General features: G+C 35.8%; 1 protein-coding gene across 9 annotated transcripts in view; it reads left to right on the top strand.

The window, feature by feature from the left end:
- Window positions 1-15,196, top strand: part of KDM6A (lysine demethylase 6A) — a 154,868-nt gene extending 139,672 nt beyond the window's left edge. For 3 of the 9 annotated variants that reach the window (XM_050708907.1, XM_050708910.1, XM_050708902.1), the window contains 7 exons: window positions 317-431; window positions 2,284-2,471; window positions 3,731-3,872; window positions 9,060-9,186; window positions 10,091-10,261; window positions 10,524-10,602; window positions 12,579-15,054. In XM_050708907.1, the coding sequence (XP_050564864.1) occupies window positions 317-431; window positions 2,284-2,471; window positions 3,731-3,872; window positions 9,060-9,186; window positions 10,091-10,261; window positions 10,524-10,580 (800 nt within the window). In that variant the 3' untranslated portion in view covers window positions 10,581-10,602; window positions 12,579-15,054. Of the gene's footprint in view, window positions 1-316; window positions 432-2,283; window positions 2,472-3,730; window positions 3,873-9,059; window positions 9,187-10,090; window positions 10,388-10,523; window positions 10,641-12,578 lie in introns of those variants that run through there. The other 6 variants (XM_050708915.1, XM_050708913.1, XM_050708914.1 and 3 more) reach the window with 4 other exon arrangements.
- The last annotated feature ends 32 nt before the right edge of the window (window positions 15,197-15,228 follow it).

Genomic DNA, 15,228 nt, shown 5'->3' with positions numbered 1-15,228 from the left:
TTTTCATTTTCCACAAACTAACAAAAGCAGAATTCTCTTGTCACTGGCAACTTAATTACATTTCTTAATACTATGAAGCCCCTAAACAGTGCAACAGGTATCACATAAAAATATATAAAAACTTAAACTGTTTTTTTTTAAACTGTTTAAAATATATAAAAATGTATAAAAATACATAAAAATATATAAAAATCTTAAACTTTTTAAAACTTTTTTGTAGTCTTTTTTAGTAACTGTAACTAACTTTGCATTTTCACTGTGGTTTTTTGATAGCTCAGCCTTACATAAAGTGTATTTATTTTTCTCTAAATTTCAGGTCATCAAGAAAATAACAACTTTTGTTCAGTAAATATAAATATCGGTCCAGGTGACTGTGAATGGTTTGTTGTCCCTGAAAGCTATTGGGGTGTCATGAATGACTTCTGTGAAAAGTAAGCTGGGCGTGCTGTTCCCTATGTTTATCAAGTTCTCTGTACCTTTATCAGACCTAATGGGAAGGGGGAAAGTACTCACTGGGGGTGTTAAAAGTGGATATTTTATGGGTTTTCCATGTAGTCTGAAAAGTCTTTTAAAACAAGTCAAAATGAAAAATCTAGAATGTACTCAAAATAGAGCATTTTTGCAACGTACAGAAACTTGGATTACCGTAGGTGCCCCGTGATAATTTTTGTCTCAAACATTAATGTTGCCACATCAGATAATCTGTCTCAGTCCTTGCTGTTTGTCTAGCCACTTTATTATGCATGTTAAAGCTGACCCCTACTCTTACCAAATGGTGATGCTTTCATAATGACTTTTAGGGCTGCTGTATTAGGGTAACGAAAAAGAATTGGGGTGTCAGGGAGCTGGGTTTTTGTTTTGGTGGTTTTTTTGTTTGTTGTTTTGTTTGTTTGCTTGTTTTTAGGAGTGATGGAGTGAAGTATTTTCCTGGTGATGTATGCTGTTAGTCTTGATAATGATTAATGTACATGTTGTACTCTAGCAAGTACATGGCCATGCTATTTGGCACAGTTTCTTGCAGCTTCCAATGGCAGAGCTTAGTTTACCCAGATTCTAGGAGGCGTCATGGCATGCTTTGCATACACTTACAAGTTTGTAACTTGCTTTAAAAAGTTGAGGTATACTGACCATTGGGTAATACTGGACCAGCTCCAGGATTAGAGCTTGTATGTCCTGCTTTGTGTAGAGTGTGTGCTTAAGGAGAAGGAGAAAAAAAAAAGAGGAGGAGCAGGTGCGTCCCCTCATCATGCCATGTTCGTTTGATCTTAAGGGAGATTTTTTTTCTCATCTTGCGAAATTAGCTGACCTAAACTGTTGACGTTTCTTCAGAACTTCTCCAAAGCTCTGCAAATTCTTCTCAGTGTCTGTGTGTTTTCTGCCTGTATACTGACAACTGTTCTTATGTCATCAGCCTTTACAAAGGTTACCCACCTCAGAACTGTAATTCCACTGATGCAATTGCAATGTCTCTGATGACAGTATGCTTGTTGCCCTTATGGCAGTGCCCTTCTAAGCGTGACAGAGAATCTAAGACCTTGGTAACCTCATAAGCAGTCCAGAGTGCCTGACAGAGGCACTGAATGGTCATTGGAAACTGAATTGCCAATGATCTCTCATGGTAAAATAGAAAAATGGTCTAAAATTGAGATGAGAAAGGGAGAGAAGTATGTATTTTGCATAACCATATTAGAAGATAAGATTTCATTGTTGGGAAATTCATATGAAGGCCTTCTTGTCATTCTTCTCAGGACTGGTATAGTATTCCCTGTCTGAACATAGCATAGATCTGTGCATAACAGTTGAGATAGTACCAACAGGTAATTCCTGTGTGCGTACTTGCACTGACAGCATGAGTACATGTTTAGCATTGCTTGAAACAGAAAGCATTCGTAAGATCTGTATATAAAATTAGTTGCTCTGGTTAAAAAAGAAAACAACATGCTGCACCAGTGTCACACTAGATCTAACCAAGAATTTCTCTTCCTCAGCATTATTAATACTGGGAAATTTAAAGGAAAATAGAACTTAACTGGAAGCCATGAACTGACTTCACATGAGCAGAAGGTTAAACGTTTCAATATATTGCAGGATGTAAGACGTGGAATTAGGATCAGGAATTTTATAGATGAAACTTTCCGTTTGTCTAGTCCAACTGGGTCAGTGATTAGGTGCAGATAGCATTTATGATGGTGATCACTTTTTACAGGTAATTTCATTGTGGTATTGACTACTACTAATACATATGCTGATAAATGCTGAAAATTGTTTCTCCTCTTGTTTCAGGAACAATATGAATTTCCTAATGGGGTCTTGGTGGCCAAACTTGGAGGATTTGTATGAAGCCAATGTCCCAGTTTATAGGTTTATTCAAAGACCAGGGGATTTGGTGTGGATAAATGCTGGCACTGTTCACTGGGTTCAGGCTATCGGTTGGTGCAACAACATCGCTTGGAACGTTGGCCCTCTTACAGGTATGGTTGAATAGTGTGCGTGCAGAACTACAGAAGTAAGGTCCTACTATTCTACATAAGCTGTGGAACCTGCCATTTTTTAATAATTTACCACATTTGCTAGATTAAAAAAAAATGAATATACAGGTTTTTTAAACATTTTGGTGTCTTGAAGCATTAAATAATTTCATTGGTAAGAGGAAGTGAAAGCAGCAAGAATGCAGTCGTTGCACTCCTCTAACTAATGGACTTCTAGAAATTCCAATTGCATAGCAAACACTAGCAGAACAAAGTGTTGAGATGAATTTATACACTCTGTTTTGTAGGCTATTTTCTTACCTTTCTCTCCCCAAACTTGTTCTACCCAAAAGACTGTGCTACAGCTTACTTATGAATTGAGGACTTGCCTAATCGTATTTTGTTCAGGACAAGAGATACCTAACAGCTCCTTAGTGAAAGCATTAGGAAATGCAAACAGTTGATTAAAAAAAAAAATCTAAATGAAGGAATGTAAGATTTTTCAGGCCCACTGCTCTGGAAGTCTTTATTTTTGAACCATGGTTTAGGAAGATTTTTAGATGTGAAAATGGGAAAAAGTTCACAGAAAAAATACGGAGATTCTGTTAGGAATTTGGACAGAATGTACAAAAAAAACCCCACTGTTTTCTTGAATAGTTGAAGTTGTATCTTTATTTCATTATGGTGCAATAAATAGGGTATCTCCAGGATTATATGATCAATTGATACAGAGCTCACATGTTCAGTCACAGTAAGTTTTGCAAAACATTTTTTAAAAAAGTGTGGGATGAGTAGGCTGCTTAATGAAAAAGTCTGACTCACTGCACAAACTTCTCAAGGTGCAGTCTTCCTTTTCAAATTATATGCTGTAGCACTGTAAAATGATAAAGAATATGCAGACATTGCAAAAGTCTGCAAGATGCAGATATTTCAAATGTAGATTTTTTTTATCTCAAATGTTTGAGAAATTATTTAAGTAACCCTTTTTGAATTGGTGTTCTTTGTTCAGCATAGAAATTTAACAGTTGTAAGTTCTTGTTTTCACAGGAGGTTGTTACTACTGTGGTATCATGTTCTTTCAGCTTCTGAAATACAATAAATACATGTTTTAGAGATTTTTTTTTAATTTAAATGTAGAAGCAGTGAATAGGCTGTTTAATCTCACCCTAAAAAAATCTGGATTTTAAATATAATCAAATTATTTTGGAGTCAGTTGGTACTTATTTGTTAAGTTGACTAACTACTTCTGTGATTTTATATAGCCTGTCAATACAAATTGGCAGTGGAACGGTACGAGTGGAATAAACTGCAGAGCGTAAAGTCCATAGTACCCATGGTTCATCTTTCATGGAATATGGCTCGAAATATCAAGGTCTCAGATCCAAAGCTTTTTGAAATGATAAAGTAAGTTTTATTTTAACATTTCCTATATCCATTTCCTCTTCAACCATAAAACAAGAGTTAATCTGTAAATAGCCCTCTGTAAGACTTCTGTTCCTGAGAATCAAGCCAAAATGATTTGATAGTCTGTTTTTTAAAGAACCCATTTGTAGATATCATTGATTGTAATATATTGTATTTGATGATACTATGACGTAGCCTGAAAATGATCTAATTAACTTCTGTTGTTAAATATGCAATAGACTCCAATACAGCAGTTTACAGAAGTAGTTGACTTAGACAACAAAACTTGTTCAGAGTATATACCATAAGAAATAACAAATTTAGGTCATCAGTTGAAATGTTAGAATGATCAGTTATTTTTACGGCAAAGGTAACCTTAATTTTACGTTTCTAGAACCTCTGTTTAGTTAAGGCTCACGCACTGTCATTTGGAGATCCAATATAAATTTTTAAATAAGGCTAAGTAGGAATTGAAAAGCCCCCTTCCCTTTGCTCGCTCTTCTGAACAATGAACTGATGTGTAAAATGATACTTGAGTATAGTCACATTTCTCATACACTTACTCAAAAATGCAGAAATATTCCTGACTCAGAGCATCTTTAGTAATGTTTTTAAAAGAGTGCTACTTCAAGCAAATATAAATCATTAAATCCAGGCTGAGGAATAAATGGACATTTCAGCATATATCATAGGCTTGTCCCAAAGAAAGTGGAGGAATGAATTCCAAAATAAATGACTCATCATGAGAATGCTATGGTTACAGCTCTCTGTGTTTCTTCAACCAACCAGAAGAGCTTTTAGCTTAGACACTCAGTCTTTTCAGCATACTGGATCCACAAGCATTGAATCCTTCTATCATTTGACAAGTAAGATGGTAACTATAAGGCACAAGAGTGTTGCAGGTTGAAGGTTTGTAGTAACTGCATAACTAGGTTTTGGAATGGCACTTAAATATGAGTACTTTTTTAACCAATATTTTCAACCAATATCTAGATTGAAGAAAATCTTTGTTGAATGTTTGACAGTCTTGCCCCTTAAATTAAGTTATGAGCAATCATAGTCAGGATGCTAGCTGTTAAAAAGGGAGAAGAGAAATTGAGTAGTCTACTGTTAGAATTGAGAAATGGGAAAGGAGTAAGTATTGGGAAGGAGGAAACCAAGAAGTCCGTTTTAAAAAACAAACAAAAACTTATTTCACAGGTTATCTTTATTTATCTTCCCAAGCCCAGCAGGTATTGTAAATCTCAGAAGAGCTCTGGAATGTTTTTGGCAAAATAAGATTTTATAATAATTTGGGAACTGTATTTTGCATTTGTACAAGGGTGGTGGGTTTTTTGTGGCCATGATTCAGGTTTAAAAGGAGAAAAGCATAACTAAGCTGGGCATCTTTCTCCAAGAGAATATTATCTTAAAATGTTGTGAAGAAATACAGGGAACAAAATGGATGTTTCCTATTGTCTTTGTTTGATAGCAGCTGAGATTTTTGTAGTGAGATACCTAAATTTTGGGTGTACTTTACAAGTAAGGTTGCTGAGAGCTGATTGAAACTTTGGTCTTAAGTACGCTTGCATTTTCCATGCTACTGACACCACTTCTGGTTTACTTAGATTAAGCTCTCCATCTAAGTTGTCAACCAAATCCCAAGTTTCATGCTTTGCATGCAAAGGAGGGGAAGACCCAATGATGAGCTCTAGCATGTTACATCTAGGAACAATAACCTCAGATAACTCCTCACTGTGGTCGCTGCCCTAGTTACGATCTAGCTGTAACTTGAAATGGGTGTCACCAGCATACACAGTCTAGTATACTAGACTTTGGCCTTATATAGACAGTGGAAATGCAAGAACTGTCACAAATCCCCATACGATAGGGAGAGCAAGTGCATAATTTTCCCTGGAAATGTTTGTCTGGAGGAGAATAGCACCAGCTGGCAAGTAGCTATCATCCTTTGCTGCCGAGATTTTACTATATACAAAATATAGACTTTTGTGTGTTTATATTTGTGTGTATATATGCGTATAAAAACATCTAAGGAATAGTGGTTCCTGATACAGCTGATTCAATTTCAAGTTGAATAGCTAACTGTTCATTTGTCATCAGGAAAAAAAAAGTATCAGTGACATGGCTGTCATCTTTTTTTACCAAAGTGGAGGTCCATATATCTCAAATTATGACATTGAAGATATCACGGGCGTTTAGATAGCTTGACTTCTGTCTCTGGGGCTTCTTAGATATCAGAATATCACAAAAGAACAGCTTTTGGAAAATGATAAAATGTAGTTTGTAATTCCAATTTGAAAGATAAATACAAGTGTGTCTCACTAGGTTATCTGAGAAGAATACATACAAGTATTCAGAAGTAGATTAATGATGAAAAGAAATAGAATAGCAGTAGGAAGAAAAAAATTCTTTGCTTTTCGAAGGAATTTGTAGTCTCCTTGTGTTTTTAGGTAATGTACATCTTATTGCTGTCTTGCTCTAGACAAAAGACACAGAGCAAAATCTGAAACTTTCTCATGAGATGTTTTCTAAAAATTTTATGTTAACAGTAAAATCCTGGGTGGGAATGCAGACAGATAAAATGATTTAAACTTGACTGAGAGAGCACAACCCTCAAAAAAAAAGAAAAATTATCAGCAAAACTTAAATGGAAAGACAGAAGGACTTTCAAATGCATCTGAGGAAGAGAAAAAGTTTAGAGAGAGTGGGAACATAGCATAAAGGCCTAAAAAATAATTTCAAAGTAACTGAAATACTAAGTTCTTTTACAAAAATAGTTTTATAAATGTAAAAGACTGAGACATGGGAGAAATGATTTCACACAAAATCATAAAGCCAGATCACATTTCAGTATCGGTAGGGAAGCCAAATAGCTGGAAGATACAAAGAGGTCAGTTTTGCGTTTCTGTTGGAATGGTCTCCACACTTCAGAAGCTTTACTGGTTATCTAAATATTAGAACAGGTTTCTCGGCACACTTTAAAAATCTTCTCTTAAATATTTGAATTTGACTGGACATGATTTACTCATGCTCTTTATGCCATACCTATTAAGAGTTTGAGAGAAATGGTCCAGATTTTTTAACTGAATTCCCAGTGTGGAAGAATAAAGCAAGCCTACAATACTAAAAGCCTATACCACTTGCACACTGTGACTCCACTATACGCCTTTTTTGCTTTCTTTAGGCTTCTCCTACTTTAGGAAATTATGGTATGGATTTTCAAAGTGATACTTTGTGTGCATTCTCCCATTCTTTGATAATATGAAATAGTTAACATTTACATTTTCAAGTGCCATTACTCAGATCTGAATTTTAGCCAAGGAGGAGTAATTCACCTCCTAGCTATTGTTTTTGGCTTTGGTTGCAATTTTGGCAAACATTGCAGCAGTGTTTTTTGTGGATTACATTTTGAGCAATTCTTTCTTCACAACCGTAACACTAGAAAGCTCTTTGAAAATAAAACTTTGAAAACTCTTTGGGAGTCAAGAATGGAGAACAACGGCTGCAAGTGGGTAGATGTGCTTCTAGTTGCTCTTTGACATACCCAAAGACGGTTCCAGATGACAGCACAAGAGTGCATAACAATGGTAGCTTTTGAGATTATTCCAAATTGAGCTGTATTGCATAAAAGAATGCTATACCAAAGATACTGAACTTGTCAGAAGCATTTCTACCTTAGTCTAACATTCAAGAGAGTTAATGCATGATCTATCACATATGGTTGACCTTACCATCATGAGTGCCATTAACACCAAACTTGAAAAGTGCTGAAGGAGTTACAGCTAAGTGAACTGTTAATTTCCTTGAAAATCAGTATATGAAAATAAGTTTAATGTAAAAACAAGCTTTCAATTGTGCATTATTCTTACAGTGAGGGTATAAATGAAGCCGTAGACTTGTTTTTAGTGAAGATGAACAGTCTGAGTGTAAAACATTGAGAGGAAAGTATCTGAAAGTAAGCCTAAAATTCTATTAACTACTTGGAAACACATGAAAGAAACATTTGAAAAAATACAGAACATAGATATTACATGTTTAAGGCTTTAAATGGGAGAAGGATCACGTTGAAAACATTTTGATAGAACTCTGGAGCACTTTGTTTTCTGTCCAATGTTTATTCTTCCCCTTACATTTTTCAATCTTCCTTCTGCATCTAATGAGCATGTAATGTAACCACCCTGTGGAGGAGAAAATTAAAGGCTGCAAAGGCAGTGGCTCAAATAAATAAGATAGCTGAGAGCTAAAAATTACTGTAAATAACATTGTAATTTAGAAATCTGGTGACCTATTTTGCCAGCGTGTTTTTCAGTGAATGTATGCAGCTCATACAATGCTAGAAAACGAGTTACATTTTCTGCCTACAGTTCTCTTCTGTACTTTCTCCCTCTCTCTCTCTCTCTCTCTCTCCCTCTCTTTCTCTCCCTCTCTCTCTCTATCTTTTAATCCTTAGCAGAAGTATGGCAGAGAATTGTTGGTTTTAATTTGGCCAGTTCTTCATTCATAAGATGTCTTTAAAATTAATTTTTGTACATTTTACTTTTTTCTTTCTTTGAAGGGACTTCCTTTTCTAATACCAACCTGTCCATTCCTGTTTCTTTTACATGGATGATGATGGTTGTTGGTAGATTTTTTTCATACTGTGTGTAGAGTGATTCATGTCAGAACCTAGATTTCCAGACTTTGAATAACTGAAAATTTGTTACTGTTCATGAAGTAATTGAGTTTTTAGGACGTTAAGTTTTGCAAGCTGTTTGGATAGGCTTATAGTCATTTACACAAATGTCAGGTTGGTAGTTCAAACTAATTTTTTCCTGATAAATTTATAATTCAAAATAAGTTGCATGCATTTTTAAAGACCACAGTATTTTATTATGTTTTAAAATGTCCATTCATTCCAGTCAAAAATGAAAGATACATACTGTCGCAGGGAAAGAGCCATTACAAAAATGCAATAAATTTACAAAGAGGTCCATAATCATGTGGTCTAACTTCTACCTAAGTTATGTGTCCAGGGATTCTTATTAGCCAGGTGTTTTCTGAAATCCCAGAGGAAGAAGAAACTCCAGGTATGGGGTCTTAGATGAAATTCAGGCTATTTGAATCTTGCTTATAAAATGGAATACTAAACTGAATATGCAACTGAATGCCAATGTAGTCCTCCCTCTGATCCCGATTTTTTGCTTGCAGGTATTGCCTGTTAAGAACTCTCAAACAGTGTCAGACACTGAGGGAAGCTCTGATTGCTGCAGGAAAAGAGATTGTCTGGCACGGGCGAGCAAAGGATGAGCCAGCTCATTACTGTAGCATTTGTGAGGTCAGTAAAAGCATGTTGGGCTTGTGTACTGTTGTAACATCTATTGAAATTTTGACCCATCTTTTGTTGTTGCTGTAAGTTGCAGCATCTATTGTATGCTCAAAGCATACGTGTGATGCAGTACTATCTTCAAAGGGTTTATTAAGCTATTTTGCTAGATACAGGTTGTATTTTACTTCAGTCTTTTCCGCAGTACATAGGGACTGTTAACCACTAGGTCAAATTTCAATTCTTAGTTGTAAAAAGTTGTTACCCCTTCTTGCCTATAATTTGATCTGCTGAGCTTCATTTTGAAGGTATATCTGTCTCCATGTCAGAAGTCAACAACAGCCCCAAAAAAGGGAGAATTTAAACTCATTTTCTTTACAGGACATACCTTTTCACTGAAGTTTTTGATTCTACTTCCCTGTTACTAGTTCCTTTAAAGTATTGGATAATAGTTCTCATGAAGCTTAAAATAAAGTTTCTCACCCCATGAAATTCAGTTTCAAGTTATTTTCTGACCAAGCCTGTTGGGCAGGATGCGTGTGACTGAATAGTAAGGGAATAAATCATGACCTTTTTGCAGGCAAATTTAAAAAGGAAAACTGGATACAGTCGTTATAAATACCCACGATACTGAGTGACCAGTATTCAGAGTATGAATCCTGCTTTGTTAATATTGACCAAAAAGTTTTCTACAGAGCTGTTTATGCATGCATCCAAAGTGTAATGTTAGTAGCGGTTTTGGAATATTTCACCTCAGTGCACGAGCCTTAGGAAGATGGATTTTTCCTGAACAAATGTAATTTTTCTCACTGTATGCTCAGGGTAAGGGTGTATATCTTAAACCATGAAAGCTGTATTTGCTTTAACTTTTTAAAAATGGAATTGTAACAGTTGACTTTGTTTCCTGTCTTAATAGGTGGAAGTCTTTGATCTGCTTTTCGTCACTAGTGAGAGCAATTCTCGAAAGACCTATGTTGTACATTGCCAAGACTGTGCAAGAAAGATAAGCACGAACCTGGAAAATTTTGTGGTGCTAGAACAGTACAAAATGGAGGACTTGATGCAAGTCTATGATCAATTTACATTAGTAAGTCAAATTAATAAGTGGACACATAAATACATTATTTGTAAAGCAGTTGTAGACTGTCTTGGTACTCCACTGTATGAGTACCGTGGACTTTCTGATTCAAATGGAGGTATGGGTTGTATGTGATATTTACAGAACAAAACGCTGCAGAGTCAGATTTATGTGAAATAGTATAGTAACTTACTGCAGAACATAACCACTGAGTTTTCAGGAAAAGTATGATGTTACAATTCATAAAGTTGTGGCTTTAAAAATCCAATAGAGATCACCTGAAGACCATAACTGGATCAGATGGAGATGGGAAGAATCAGGACAGTGAAGCTTGGAGAAACTAGCACCAGGTTCAAGAGCATCTCTAATACATTGGTTGTGGTATGAAGTCAGTATAGCAGCAGAGCATCCTATGCACTCAGACCCCTTCCTCCCCCTCCCTCACCCGTCCCCTCCCAAATCAGCACTGTCCTTCTGCTTAGCAAGTGGATGCTCTCAAACAGTTCTGTCTTTGGCTTGGGGCCTCCTTTGCGTTTCAATTTAAAGCAAAAAGCCTCTTTGCCATTATAGCTTCGTGCTATACATGGCAGCCTCCTGCTTTGAACTGTGTCAGCACAACTGTCCTAACATTTCACCCAGGTTTCATTGTTTCAGGCAAAGATGGCTTGTTTGTAATCACAATGAAAGCGATGCTGGATTTATTTATGATAAGCCTTGCCTTCCTGTCAAAGGAGACAAACATTGGACAAAGCTTTATGAGAATTTCTTGTTGAATTAAATACAGCAGCCCAGAAACGGCTGTGCCTTTTGATTCGTTTCCAGGTGCTGCAGAAAATATATGTTTAGACAATTATTTCATGTTACACTAGCATGATTAAGTTGCAACCTTTGAGCTAATGCCTCAGGGTTCAGCAGTAGATGCTGGTGAGAGCGCAGGACCATGTCCTCTGAATTTAATTCTCTTCATCGGTCCTGCAGAGCCTGAGGTGGTTGAACTTCAGTTTGTACTTTTAGAAACCCATTGTCATTATAGTTTGTGAAATACTGCAATTTTGAAGTGATGATCTGTTACAGAAAAGCATATAAACACCTGTTCTCAAATACACCATCCAATTGAGTGGAATGGGAAAAGAAGGCTTCTGGTGGAAAAGAAAGGGGAAGGAGGGAGAGAGGGAAGGGTATTTTGTTGTCTGTGTTGATAATATTATATAGGCAATAGTGGTGATATAACTGTGCCTAGAACAAGGGTTCTCAACCTGTGAGCAGCTCCCTGACCTACCAAAGCCTATGCCTGCAGCCCTGAAGGGCATTCAGAAGTGTTCTGCAGTGAAATTGATGCACACTATCATTTCTTTTAAAGGGGGTTACAGTTTTGATAGAGAAGAGTCATAGCCTTAAGGTAGCATCTCTCAGATCTAGGAGGAGAGAGAGGAGTAGAGGTCTGTGGCAAGTCACAGGACAAAGATAATCTGAGATGGCACAAGCCTAACAGGCTCTGTGTTTGGGGTAAAGTATCAGGAGCGAATATGGGAATTAGCTAGTTCTAGTGTTTCGTAGGTGGATACTACAGTGTGCTTTACAGTGTCTTGAAAGACTGAGCAGCTTCCTGAAGGGTTCCCATGTCATGACAGAACTGACGGGCAGGAAAAGAGAAGAAAAGCAGGTGCTATCAAAGGTTCAATATTTTTATGGTAATGTTACAAATTGCAATATTGGGAAATAGATATCTTCTAGACTTCGTCTCCTGAAAGCAGGCAGGAATGAGACACCTAGCTTCCTTCACTCTCAAAGGAACTCTGTTTTTGAGTTTCAGGATTAAAAAAAAAAAGAAGCTTTGTCCCCATGTCAGAGAATCTTGAGACCCTTTCCACAGATATCTTAACCTCAGGATTATATGTTACTGTTTAGCTGGGGGGTAAAATGCAGCCTGCAGTGCATTTGGAGAGCCACAAATGGATGACCTGCCTATCCCACTGGTAAACAGGTTGAGAATCCCTGTTTTAGAGTACATAGCTAGATCTGTAGAAGCCCACGTGGAGCTCTTTGCTGCCACAACAGGACTTGTTGTGGCAGCTCACATACTATCAACTCAGACATCCTCCCAGTCTGCAGTATAGGCAAAATCCTAGTGTGAAGCAGTCATAAAGTATACGTTTTATCTGAGTTAGGTGGGAAAACTTGCCAGTACCCACTTAATAAGGTCCCGATGTATAAAAACAGTAGTGTTTGACTTCAAACTCTCATGGCTATTGTTTGGACAGATCTTGGTTAAACGACTGAGTTCTGCACCCTTGTAGAAAAGGTAATTTAATGTTTTCTTTTTCAGGCTCCTCCATTGCCATCCTCCTCATCTTGACATTTTTTCATGGACATTAAATGAAAACTTTTCTGATATTCAGGAAGTGACCCAGTTCTGCACCACTGATTTTTGTAGCTATCCCGTAAGGCTGCTGGCTGAAAGCTGTGTCTATGCAACCTTCCAAGTGCGGAGTGTCAACCAACTGGACAGGAGAGAGCACTGCCTCCTACTCCAGAACTCAAAACAAATAAAGCTCATCCAGCTGTACTTCAAAAAAATAATTCCATGTTTTGTATATATCTGACAAAACTGGCAACATTATACAGACTACTGACTTGAAGACCACCTCTTTTGTATTTCTCTGTTTCTGGGCTGATGAGTTGGTTTCAACCATTTTTTCCCCTTCAGAATTTCCCTTGGAAAAAGTACTAGCTTAGCTGGTCATTTCTTTGTAAGGTAGTTAGAAATTTTAAGTCTTTCTTTGGGCAACTTTTTTTTTTTTTTTTTAATGTGAAGAGTTAGGTGATATAAATTTTTTACTGCTTTTATGTTTTTCTGTCTTGTTTTGAAACCATGACGGTTACACTTTTGGTTCCTAAATAAAATTTAAAACAATTAACAGCCAAGTCACAAAGATAAATGGGTTGCACATAGACTAAGGAATAAACTTCAGATTTGTGATTTTTGTTTCTAATCTTGATGTAAATTTACACTATTTATAAATACATATTTATTGCTTGAAAATATTTGTGAATGGAATGCTGTTATTTTTTCCAGATTACCTGCCATTGAAATTTTAAGGAGTTCTGTAATTTCAAACACTACTCCTATTACATTTTCTATATGTAAATAAAACTGCTTAGCATTGTACAGAAACTTTTATTAAAATTGTTTAATGTTTAAAGTTTTTCTATTGTTTGAGTTTTAAAAAGATTTTATGTACAGTGCCCAGTTTTTGTTCTTTTTTTGAATCTGATTATATATATTTTATATATACTCTTGTGCTTGTGTATATATATAATATATATAGAAATTCGAATATAAATATGTGTATAAAGATTTAGAGACTAAATTTTTCTCGGTTTAAGTTTTACATCTATGGTAGATTTGAGGTGTCTACTGTAAAGTATTGCTTACAAAAGTATGATTATTTTTAAAGAAATATATGGTATGTATCCTCAAGACATAAAATGACCTTCAGACTGGTTTATTGTTAAATTGCACTTTTTGCAATAACAGACCAATAAATAGTTGCTGCCAAAACATAGTAGTAGAAAATAAGTAATGGCTAAACTTTAAAGCTCTTTGAGAAAATGCCGGGTTTGACAGGAAGTTTGGCACTAGTTTTAGAGGAGAAATGAAAAAGGTGAATTTGAGTTCGGGTGGGGATGGTATCTAGAATTCAACCAAATTGCAACTTATATATTACAATATGTTCTATTAACAATTTTAAAAGTTAAGACTGAATCACCTTGGTGTCATTGCTGACCCAGAAAAAGGACATTGTTTTGTGGTATTCTATTGTATTTTCACATACTTTGTAATACAAATTCACTGGTAAATTTTTGAAGCACTAGGTTTATTTAGGACAAGTTTTTAATATATCATTGTAACAGTTTGCAGTTTTAATTATGGTATTTATTTTAAGTTGCTCCTTTCTCATTAGCTTCTTGAAAATGCATTAAATCTAAATTTCAAAATTGATAGCTTTCTTATCGATCAGAGTTGACTGATGCAGAAGGTTCTGCATCAAACGATTTCTCATAATTTCTCATTAGTGGGGTATGTTAGTGATTGCATTGTTAAATTTTTTGTAATCAATGTGAAGTGTTAAAGGCACAGAGCATGCTAATAGTTTATTTTGAACAAAAAGGATTGCCTCTTACCTTTGTAGCTTCAAATGAAGGGTGTTTTAATGAAGAATCAGTACAGCTTGTCTAATGCTGTTACAACAGTTTAACTTTAGTTATAAATGACTTTTTTGCTAGTTCATGCAACAGGTGGACAAAAGGGTATAGAGATTCGAGAAAAGTATAACAAACGCTCTTTCCAGCAAAATTATCAGCTAGCAGTTAGGAAGCCAGTATTTACAGTTCTGTAAAGATGTAAGTCTCAGCTCTTGATAACAAACTCTACAAATCATAATTTTTTACTTATGTATTTTATGCAGTCATAAATATTGTAATCTTGACAAACCATGCTGCAACTGAAAAGCTACTCCTTTACAGTAGTCTTAAACCCAAATAAAAGCAAGATAACTTACCTCAACTAATGGTAAACAAACAGTCCTCATTTCTCAGTGCTATAACAGAGTATTGCTAACTAGGGAAAGAGCTATTGCGTGCTAATCAAAAGGGCTTTATACCTTTCCTCCCCTTTGGAAAAGAGGATATACCATTACCAAGGGAAAAAAAAATCATATTTCACCAATGAACAGGTAGACCAAATCAGTAGAGCATCAGGCAGTATTGCTCACTCTGCATGAAGGTTTTGTCATGGATTTGAATTACTGCAGGGCTTTAATATTTTGCAGTTTTAATACTTCTTAATTACACTATGCTCCTAAACTATGGACAGTTTTGATCTATAAGCTGCTATGATTTAGAATGCTTTTGTTTCATTTTATTAAAAAAAAAGCACAAGTTAATATTTTATCAATTGTAGTTATTGTGAAGCA

Source organism: Cygnus atratus, chromosome 1, assembly GCF_013377495.2.
Source record: "Cygnus atratus isolate AKBS03 ecotype Queensland, Australia chromosome 1, CAtr_DNAZoo_HiC_assembly, whole genome shotgun sequence".
Lineage (NCBI taxonomy): Eukaryota > Metazoa > Chordata > Aves > Anseriformes > Anatidae > Cygnus > Cygnus atratus.
The sequence above is the reverse complement of the archived record's forward strand: the minus strand, read 5'-3'. Positions and strand labels throughout refer to the sequence as shown.